The sequence below is a fragment of the Condylura cristata genome, unplaced genomic scaffold, assembly GCF_000260355.1.
Source record: "Condylura cristata isolate star-nosed mole 26May11 unplaced genomic scaffold, ConCri1.0 scaffold00001, whole genome shotgun sequence".
Classification (NCBI taxonomy): Eukaryota; Metazoa; Chordata; class Mammalia; order Eulipotyphla; family Talpidae; genus Condylura; species Condylura cristata.
In genome coordinates this window covers 84,056,165-84,067,428 of record NW_004567102.1, presented here as the reverse complement: position 1 = coordinate 84,067,428, position 11,264 = coordinate 84,056,165, and the positions used below count along the sequence as shown (strand labels likewise).

Sequence of the window (11,264 nt, the reverse complement as noted above, 5' to 3'; positions counted from 1 at the left end):
AAAAGTATTTTTATTTTATCTTCAACTTCCAAGAGATTATTTAATCTGTTATTTATCCAGCACAGTATATTTTCTAGAAAAAAAGCTCTTTGGCAAGAAGAGGGGAGGAGGTAAACAAAGAGCAAATAAAGTAGAGAAAACTCAAGTGGGATGTTTTCGCTGTATTCAACCTTCAGCAGTTAGCTAATTTCTCAAATTTACATGAAGACTTATTATCATCTTGACTGCAATCATGTAGAAAATGAATGGAGTATAAAGTACATGAGGATAATTTAATAAAATGAGTTTTCTTTTCTTGTGAAATCTTTGAAGAAAGGAATCATAGACAGAGACTTGCCTTGTATTCACCAGGTCATGAGGCATGTCAGCTCAGTGCCGTTGGCAAGAAGTCCTTAATTAGAAATTCCTCGAGAGCTGCTCCCAGTAGGTGCTTCCGAAGACAGAAAGGCAGAATAATTCAGCAGGGAAACCCTGACTCCAGATAGAGTATCCAGGCACAGTTTTGCAGGAGTGCAGAGCTGTCATGATGAGGATGAGGTGCTGGATTTTGAATGAGAGCCCCTCCATCATCTTAGCAGTAAGTGTCTCCTTTGTTCTTCAACTTTCAATACATATACATTGAATAGTCTTTGATTTTTAGGCTAACTTGTCTGGGAATGCTAAGAGCTGAAAGCATGACTCTGGCTAAAAGACTAAAACTTGTTAGAAAACATTCAGGAGCTGTATTTAATGTACCTTATAGAATCATGTAAAGCTGTTTTCCGATTGAGTTCATTTTTAATTATTTTTAAAGTCAAGTAGTTTGTTTTTGCATAATGTATGACTGTTTCTCCAAATCAAATGAAGTCTTTGAATTAGACTATGAAATTGAAATTTTTTCTAGTGTACTTTCTGGGTTGTTTTTGAAAGATTTCCTCCTTCTTGACATCATTGATTTAAAACACTATAGCAATGTTGATGAGGAAGGTTTTGAACTTTTTATTAAATTCCTTAAAGTGTGCCCATATGTGTCTAAGATCTTTTTAAAGTTAATCATTTTTTACCATTTTCATCAATGCTAAAAATCAGTCTCTGAGAAATAACCATATGGAGCAATTCTGATTAATAGGAAGCCCTTCATTTCACTTTAAAAGAAGAACCCCAAGTGATTTTGAATAGAGGGAAAGGTGGAAGACAGTATTGATTGTTTGTCTTTTCATTCTGCTCTAGCTCTCATGGCTGGGAGTGAATCTGTATCTGTTTATTGACACATTCTATTGGTATGAAGAGGAAGAGTCATTCCTTTACACACGAGTTCTTCTGGGTGTAAGTTGAGTTGGCAACTATGCATTCATTATCATTTCAAAAAGCAAAGATGCCTTCTCCTTTCTCCACGCTCCTAGTCATTGTATCTTCTTCTTGCGTTTTTTATGGACAGTCCACGCTGGCTTGGGCTCGAGCATCTGCCGTGTGCCTGAACTTCAACTGCATGCTGATCCTTCTCCCAGTCTGCAGGAACCTTGTTTCATTCATTAGAGGGACAAGCATCGTAAGTAGTGCATCATTTCAAATACGATCTATTCATACAAGTGTCATTAAAACAGAGATATCCTCTCCCTGTAATTTCCAATATTTCTGTTCAAATGGTGTTTGTTTCTTGGTGAGAACACAATGGATGAGACAAAAGTTAGGAATCAGTGCCTCTGATCTGATGTTTCATTTTGCTATTGACTCTCTACATGACCTTGGACTCATTGCTCAACCTTTTCCTGGTACATTTGTTCCATCTGAAAAGTAGGACTAAAATAATTGACCTGACTCATGAAGATAATATAGAACAGTTTGATCTATCAATGCTTCTGACTGAAAGAAGACAAGCAGCTAAGCCAAAAGCCAATTAAGAAGCATCTCCCTAGTTCTCCGCCCCAAAAGGCAGTCTCCATACACAGATTTTATTGTAGGTGTTAGTCCCTCCAGGACATAGTTGGATCCAGTATATTGACTCCACTCTGGTGGCGTTTAGTTCTTTCTTGCTGAATAGAGTAATTCACCAAACTCTTATAAGAAACAACTCTTACAAGACACTCAGTAAGTTTATACAAATATTTAATTCTTTTTTTTTAAGATTCATTTATTTATTCATATGGAACTGGGGTACAGGCCAGAGATGTGGAGGGTGAGAGGATACACCAGAGACAGAGAGGGTAGCAGAAAAGGCAGAGCGACAAAGTACACTGCTGAGGGGAGTAGCAGGCGGGTCAGGAGAGGTCTGCCTCACCATGTGGATCTCCTCCGGGGTAGGCAGGATTCGAACTCATGCGGAAGTGGCTTTAGCTTCCCAGTGCTGTGCTTTAACCCACTGTGCCACCAGGGAGGGCCCCAAATATTTAATTCTTTTAAGAAGCTCAACAATTCTATAATTCTTATAAGAAAAGATACCATGATATGTGATCATAATTATATGAATATGTAGGTATAGATGAAGATAATACCTTCTTTGTGCAGTAAGGAATAATTTCTAGATCCTGCCTAGTTATTAGCACAGGTTTATTCTTTAGGTTTGACTTACACCCAGGGCCTGCTAATTCAGCCACTGGTAACCACTGGTTTGACTGTTCAGCAAACTAGTGGCCTATGATATTTTGTGTCACATTCGTCTGCCTCCTGACAGTCACGCAGAGGCAGAACCTGGGTCTCCCTGAATTCTCACGACAATGTCAGCGCTATGAATCTCCCCTCAATCACTTCTTTTTTGTTTCTCTAGTGTTGCAGAGGCTCCTGGAGGAGACAATTAGACAAAACCCTCAAATTCCACAAACTTGTTGCCTATGGGATAGCCATCAATACAGGTGAGTGTTTTTTAATCAACTACCTGACTGGTTTTATCATGTTTAACTTGAGTTTTTTTCATCCACCCTACATCCCTGCTCACCTTTGGAAAATGGTTATCCTTCATGAGACCACATAAGGCCTATAAAAATGAATTTTAAGATGTCTAATTTAGCCTCATAGTGACCAAACCCTCAATTTCTCAAGAAGTCATTGTGAAATTTCATTTTCATTTGTCAGTAGTTAAGCTTGTTGATAATACAATGACAAATGTCTACTTGAAAAGGAACAGCGTTATTCATGTCATTCACATGGGAACTAAATTTGGTGGAGTCTCATCTCATTCAAGTCATAGGAAAATGACCACTGGATAGCAGCATGGGCAGAAAAAGGAGAAAGAAAAGTGCTATCTTTGAGCCAGACCCTGAACAGCATTGAGCTGTGGGCATAAAAGGATCTTGAAAAGATGTGAGATTTCAAAGGTATATAAAGTGTTATTGTCCTTTCTTGAAATAGAAAACAAGAAAATTCTAAAGGACGGTACTAAAAAGACTCATCCAAGGCCAAGGGTAAACCCTGGTAAACAGACAAGGTCAGCAACCAACAGACAATGCACACTGGACAGCAAACACATTGGAGTACAAAGCTACCTGAACAATAAAGAGTTATAATTCAGGCCTATTTCCCTCAAGCTAATTTAACTATAAAATGTTTTCCTCATTTGTTTTTATCCTCTCATGCATAAAAAATAGCAGAGTGAAAGGAACACTCAAAACAAATGTGGATTTAATTAAGCAACAAGACATGACAGACGGTGCCCAAGTGCCAATTAACACAACTTTGGGTGTGCGGATACGTGTGGCGAGACTTCCTCCTCGGTTGTCTTCAATGCCAGAATAAACCAACCTGGAAGATGTTTGTAAAAGGTCCTTGCAGTCTGCTAGGAAATAAGGGTAAAAAGACATCAAGTCCTAGAGAAACCCAGGTAAGGGGTGGGGAGGAGAAGACAAAGGTAATTCATCTCTGTCTTCCACGGCCTTGAGCAGCACCGAGTATACCTCGGTGCCAATAACTTTTGATGAATGAGTGAAGGCATGAAAGCCCAGGGAAGGCAATTGCCGCTCAGAAGTGGAAGCCTTTTCCAGACCCTGAACCTTGTCTCAAATGAGAACAAGGGTCTCTGGGAGCATAGAGATCCCCGTGTTGGGTGGCACCCTAGTGGCGCACAGCCAGCTTTTTGGAAAACTCTTCAGAGAAGGAATCCAGGACCTCTCTAGCCTTCCTTAAGAGCCTTGGTTCCTTCACTAAGAGAGGAGACAAAGCACATAACCGTGCAGGGAGAATATTTTCACTGTGCAAAAGCGTTCGTGTAGGTGGACGCTAGAGGAAAGTTACCAGCGAACCATGGAGAGAAAGAACAGCAGCAGCAAGAAAGGAAAACAGAACCAGAGCACGTCAGAGAAGGAAGGACAAACAGCTGTCCCCTTTAACCTTGGGGTGTGTGGATTTCTTTTTGTGTTCACGTAGCAATAGCTAAGGACATCCACAATGCGGGTGAAGGCCTCCAGGGTACAGCCTGACAGGAGCTGAAGGCCTCTGCAGAGTGTGCTCAGGCCCGTGAGCGACCGAGTAGAATGTGGTAGGGGCAGCAGCTGACTAGATCAGATGGCCAGGTTCTGGAGCCCCCAAGCCCCTGCGGCTGCGGGGGCTGAGATCTCAGCTGGCTCCTCCCCATGCCCTCCGCTGAGCAGATTCAAGAGAACAGGAGTGCCCTGTACCTAGCGGTATGACACACGCACACTAGCTGTCAGAGGTGAGCCCCTCAGAAATGGGCAGGCTGCAAAGTCATTCCCTTCTGCGATCAAAAGCAGATCAAGTCCACGTTTGGTGTGGGCGGGCTCTGTGCACGGAGCCCCACCCACCCCTCCAGTCTCACCTCTGGCCCCGCTGTGGCCTTTTCTCCTCTGCGGTGCTGTCCCTGGCGGCCTCTGCATGCTCTGTGCCTTCGCCCTTGCCCCACTGCCTGCAACGTTCCCCCTCTCCTTCGCTGGGCAAGAATGCACCACATCCAGAAAACTGCCTGGTCAGCTTCCTCGTGAGCTGCCAGGTCCCACCTCACCTCACCCAGCCTCCTACCACGGTGAAATTGCTCTGACTCTGATGGCCTTCAGGGCTGATGTGCGTGCTGCAGGGCAGCTCTTTTGGCGCCTGGCACCTAACATAGGTGATTAAGCCTGAAGGGGAGAAGGAGTTGACCAGCAGGCAACCGCAAATGAAGGAAATCCCGGGAAAGGTAGGAGACACTGCAGTGAAGGGGTGGTTCAGGGACTGCAGCAGGTGACAGAGAGCATGCAGGGAAGAGATTCAGAATGACGCCAGTCATGCGAGGCAATCCACTCCGGTGGCGCAGCCAGGGAGTGCAGGATGCCCTTCCTCCTCTCCCCTCGCACGGCCCTGGCAGGAATCAAGCGTTCTCTCTGGTCCCATGATGCTGCAACCCCCTGCTTTGCCAGCCTCCTTCCCATCTACCCAGGCTCTCCCCCACCAGGGCCAGGCTGCTTTTGAACGCAAAATGCTCATCTCCCACGGCATGGCCGCCAGCCACCAGCCTGCATGTGTTGTTCTCATTCCAGGCAAAGGCAGGAGGGTGGGGAGAACGCTCTCCCGCTCCCAAACCCTGACAAAGCAATTATTACATTTCACATTAACTAAGAAATGTGGCTGGCAACTGCAGCTTTCAAAAAAAAATTGCTAAGCCCTGGTTTCATGGATGTACCTTTGCTTTTCACATTTTGTCCTTCGGGTATAGTCACTGGGGAGCAGCTGAAAATGTCCCCATGCTGATTTTATTAGCATCGCCCATTATGTTGCTTTTCAAATAGCCGACTGGCTTAATAGAGGTGTGTAACCTTGGAAGAAGTGCATCCACATCGAAGTGTGCATGCCAGCCTCTAATTTCTCATCCGTTCCCCTATAAGTTGAACCGCAGGCTTTAATTGGTCGAATCATTAAAGGCTGTAATTAGAGCCTGGTGGAAGGAGGCTGGGGAGGAGGAGGGAAGAGGCAAACAATGGTATCTATAATCAAGGGCATCACCGAAAATGCAGTGACAGGAACTCTTCTGCTGGCTTCCTGCCTTCCTGCTTGCCTGCCCACAATAACAGCCATTGGAACATTCCCCCACCACTCATAAATCATCTTCAGGGACCTATAACCACACTGGTATAAAAATCATAGCTTCAAAGTCTCTCCATTCTTATTAATGTGGATCTTTCTGGACTCTCGTTCACACTAGACCTTGAAGACCCCTGCAACTGATCCCGAGCTTTCTTCATAGTGATTCCGACAGCTCTCTCCAGCTAAGTCCCCCCTGCATCTGCTGGGGTCCAGAGGCACACAATTACCCACATGCCACCCCTGACGGGTTCTTAAAACCAGTGCATTAAACATCACAGGGAAAGGTTGAAAGGAGCAAGCTCAGAATAAGGCACTGAGGGAAAAAATAGAGGCTGGGGGGGAGAGAGAGAGAGGGAGAGAGAGAGACACAGAGAGATCTCGAAGGCCAGACTCTTTAGAACATGATCCCTCAAGGGTCACTGTTAATCCAGTTCTACTTGAGACACAGGTAGTTCCAAGGAGGCTCTGTCCCCCCGTCTCTCCTACCTGACACTGAATGTGACTGACAAATGGGGGGGGGGGGCGTGCACACGTGCCCTGGCCATGTATATTCCCGCAGAAACCGGACCACAAGTCTGAAAGTTCAGGTCTAGTTCTAGTTGTAGCTAATATTTGCTCCTGTTTCAACAGGATGCTTAATTAGCAGCTGACTAACTCAAAATGACATTGCTGACAGGCAGCTGAAAGATAGCAAGGGCTGACCACACTCCGGAGATGCTCCCTGCTTCCTTTCATCTGCTAAGACAGAAAGAGGAAAGAAAGAAGGGAAGGGGACTCTCTCAGGGCAACTGGCTTCATTGTAGCCGTTATGGAGTTTGTTGTTGTTGTTTCCTCTTCAAGAAAAGCCCCTCGTTTGAACTCAGCAGTTCATAGACCAGTTCAATGCACCTTTGTCAAATGTCCAAGATGGCTACTCTCTTCAAACTTAGTTGAGAAAGGGCAATTGCGGAAAATCCAACCATAGCATCTTTTGCTCTGGCACTAAGTTTGGGCGAGTTCTAGAAAAGGGGATCCTGGACTCTACTGAGGGTTCAGCAGAACAGGCACAGAAGCAGCAGGTAGATCCCGGTCCGTGGACGGGTTGGAAGGCTTGTTGGTGGCTTGGGTTTTCCACAAGGTACCAGAAGTCCCCTTAAGTCAGTGCTGATTCTTAAAGCATGCTCAAATGTGAGTTTCGTGTTGGAAATACTTTCACACCGGTCCTCAAGATGCCATTTAGATGCTACATGTTTCTAGTTAGAGCCAGGCTGAGCATGGGGGCCAGACAGCTGGAAGGGAGCTTGGGTGTCACACAGTTGAGTCAAATCCACCCATATTGCCAATGGGAAAATGGGGCTGAGAGAAATTCAGTAACAGAGAGGTAGCCTCTCCAGTGTTCCTTCTGCTGACATGAAATCTGATCACGAGATATGATCCTAGTAACTAAGAGAGAAAGTGAGAAAGCATCACTGTTTAATACGGCCCTGAAGCAGTCATAAAAAGTGGCTACTCGGATTAAAATAACTAGTGTGTGGGCCCTCCCTGATGGCGCAGCGGGTTAAAGCACAGCACAGGGAGCTTAAGTCACTTCCACATGAGTTCGATTCCTGCCTGCCCCGGAGGTGACCACATGGCGCGGCAGACCTCTCCTGACCCACCGGCTGCTCCTCTCAGCAATGTACTTCGTAGATCTGCCTGTTCTGCTTCCCGCTCTGTCTCTGGTGAAGCTCTCACCACCCCTGAGTCTCTGGCCTGTACCCCAGTTCTGCATGCACAAATAAATAAATCTTTAAAAAAAAAAAAAACTAGTGTCTGAAGGAGAGGATAGAAAATATAGTATCTAAACAGTAACAAAATCTAGATCTCCCTTGGTTATCTAAAAGGACCAAGATTTGGTAACTGAGGTAACTTTAGTTCCAAGTCAAGAGCATAATAAATTCAAATAAGAAGAACTAAAACATTCTGACAAACAAAATGAATACGAACAGTTTTTTCTCTGTGATTTCTTGAGATAAATAAGGTAGCCCACTTTTTACCTTTCTACCTTGTGAAAAAGAAAACAAAATGGATGCAGCTGACCAGAGGAATATGTAACATGTGAAATTTACAAAGTACAAATAAAAAATAGAAAAAAAGCTTTCCACATCTTCCCTCAGGAACTACTACTTGAAAATGATCTTGGGTTTTCTCCTGCTGCCGCTGTGTTATTAGTTCTTCTGCTCTGTTATGAGACATCTGGCATTGAGAACATATAAATAGTTCAATATCTGCTCATTCAATAAATGTATTTAAATTTAGTTTAACAATGTCAAATTCACATATGAGAAGCGGTCTAGTAGAAAACAGATTGTGATCAGCCACTCATTACAGCAGAGAAGAATGTTCTAGAATATGGAATATAAGAAACAGATTTATCCTGTGTTCCCTTTCTGCCTGTCACGCGTGGATGATGTGATGGAGAATAAATTGCTTCATTTGCTTTGAAGCTCAGTGTCTATTTCTGTAAAGTGGGACCAGCTCCACTCCCTGCCTGGTGTGCTTTGGTCTGTGGAAAGAGAATCTGAGAATGCTGGAAGCAGATGAGTAAATGTGAAAAGGTAGAATGTGCGAGGGACCTTGGTACCATCTGCCGTGAGAGAACAACACGATTCTGCTGAGTCATAGTCTTAAGAGGTATTTGTCTCTGAAGTAAAGACACCAAGTGAACCATTCCAACCGCTTTAGCATAGCCCATGGGAGAAATGAGTTTCCAGGGAAAAGCTAGGTAGACAAACATTAGTGATTGATGAAAAGAAGCAATATAACTAAAGTCAAAAGATAGGTCCCTAGAGTCAGACAAAGGGGTTTGTGTCCTACCTTTGACACTTACCAACTGAAAGTCCCTTACCTTTTCAATACTGATCTGTAATATGGAAATAAAATTTACACCTAAGGATTGGGATCACAGGTATAAAGCATTTATAACCATGTTTGCGGTATGGGAACCATTCAGCATCTGTTAGCTGTGACAAGTACTATGTGAATTTAAAGCTTTAATAGGCAGCTCTGGTCCCAAGACTGTCCACCTGTGTCTATACAGGTACCTCTCTTTCTTTTCTCCTTTTTTTGTAATAAACTTTCCTTAAAAAGAGAGAGAGATAAAAACAAAACTTTAAGATAGTTATCAGAAAACTGCAACTGGGAATACTGAACATACTGGACAATGTTTATATTCAATTCAGCAAATAATTCCCATTTAATGGATTGTGATGGGGAAAGTAGATAAGCTTTTCTAGCTCTGTGGATGCTGAGATTGAACAGGGTCGCCCCTTCAGAGATGTGGCCACATGAGCGAACAAATGAACATAACGAGGAAGAAGACGACCTCTTAGGTGCTTCCTTCAATGAGTCTGTAAGTAGACTGTCAACATCGTAGACTTAAAATACTAGAGCATTACCTCCTCAGGTGAGCCTCAATCAAAACCTATTGGTTTTGACTTCTAATGTAAAGACCTTAGAAAAATGTGCAAAAAAAGAAAAAAATACATCTGTAGAGAGCACTTCCAACAATATTGCATCTGCAGTTGGGCTTCATAGCTTTCTCCCTTTCTGCAATCTTGTTCTCACTCAGCATTGAGGTACATACTGGTGTAAGCAATATGCCAGGTGTCAAGTTTTCTTGAGGAGTCAAAGTACACTGAGAAACGCAGGTGTAAGTAAACACAGACTAGTGCCTGGGAAATGTTAGGATGACTGTGTCACTTATACCTGTAAAATAGAAGAGTATTTGGTAGAAAGCAACTTTTGTCTTGGGTCTTAAAGCATGAGTAACTCTACAAGACAGCAAAGGGAATGGCTGATAGAAGGAACTCAAGTGCCAGAAAGAAGAGGCTAACATTCTAGAAGGTGGATTTCTGAGTCAATGTGCTACAAGGACCACAGAGGTCAGAATGACACCGATACTGTTAAAAATTTCTGCTGTTCCTTTTCCCCTCACTCTTCACACCAGACTTGGACACAACTTGTGGAGGCTTGGAAGTAGCAGCTGCCTAAGCTACTTTCATGGTGGGCACAGAAAAAAGGACTATCTGCTGGAAAGTGACCTAGCCTCTGGGCAATGCATGCTGGTTTCACACTAGTACCTGACCGCAATGGTTGGGATACACTGGGCCCCCAAGGGCTCCCATGGGCAGGGAAAGCATCCCATGTCTGGAGATTAGGGCTGCTCTTCCCCAAAGTCATGGCAGCAGCACAGATTCTGAGGGTGACATGGAACTGTGTCTTGGACAAGTCCTCTTCACCTAGAAGGTGGACCCACTCCCAGAGTTAGAAAAATGGGTTTTCTTCTTAAGCATATAGATTCGCTTCCATAAATATTTGTCATATTTCAAACTACTAGAAATAACACATGGCAATGTGTGTGTCCATGTAAAGGTAAACATGCATAGACAGTAGAATGTATAAGGAAAAATAGAACATATCATGTCTGAAAAAGAACAAAGATGATGCCTTCCCTGGTATTAACACACATGGCTATATATGGTGTGCAGAAATATTGGAGAATGATGTTTTCTAATGGCTCAGGAAACAAAGTATATATCATATCTAATTATGTTGCAATACTACAATGCCTGGTTCACGTCCAGAATAATCATATGTTTATAATGAAAGCATGGTGAGTTTAGATTTTACATTGTCTTCATCGAATTTAAATGTATGAATGTAGTAAATTATACAATATCCTCAGAAGGATTCCATCCATTCCATTCAAGACACCGGGAGAGATGCATAAATCAATCACTGTTCCTTGGCGATTTTAAGAGCCAGGACGGGGAAACTTGACCATAGAGACCTCAGAGGAAGAAATCCAGAGGCTCAGGTCAGCTGTCTCGCTTTATGCAGCTATTCACATCGTGGCACACGTGTGCAACCTGGAGCGCTTCCGGGCTGGCTGGTCCGGGGAAGCCGGCGGACTGGCCGCGGCACTTTCCAAACTGGGCGACGCCCCAAATGAGACCTACCTCAACCCCATCCGGAGCCCACATTCAGTAAGTGCTATTCGCCTGCCCCCTGCTTTCTCAGCTGAAAATTCCTTGCTTCTAGCCCTTTATCAAGAACACTGTCTTTCAAAAGTTTTTAAGAGAGTTCCGGAGGCAATTTTGCCAAATGTTAACATCAATTTCACCTTTTTCTAAAAAAGTATAGTTTAATGACATGAATGTTGCTAAGAGGTTATGAGGTTAGGAGTAAGAAGAAAAACTGACACCATTTAATTAGTTTATAGCAGCAAATAATAAATACACCCAAACAGAAAATGCAGT

At 43.6% G+C, this 11,264-nt stretch overlaps 1 protein-coding gene across 1 annotated transcript in view; it reads left to right on the top strand.

The window, feature by feature from the left end:
- The first annotated feature begins 526 nt into the window (after positions 1-526).
- The window catches only part of NOX3 (NADPH oxidase 3), a 53,818-nt gene continuing 43,080 nt past the window's right edge, over positions 527-11,264 (top strand). The window contains exons 1-5 of the mRNA XM_004674155.1: positions 527-577; positions 1,210-1,305; positions 1,418-1,528; positions 2,744-2,828; positions 10,846-10,991. Coding sequence (XP_004674212.1) covers positions 527-577; positions 1,210-1,305; positions 1,418-1,528; positions 2,744-2,828; positions 10,846-10,991 — 489 coding nt within the window. The remainder of the gene's footprint in view (positions 578-1,209; positions 1,306-1,417; positions 1,529-2,743; positions 2,829-10,845; positions 10,992-11,264) is intronic.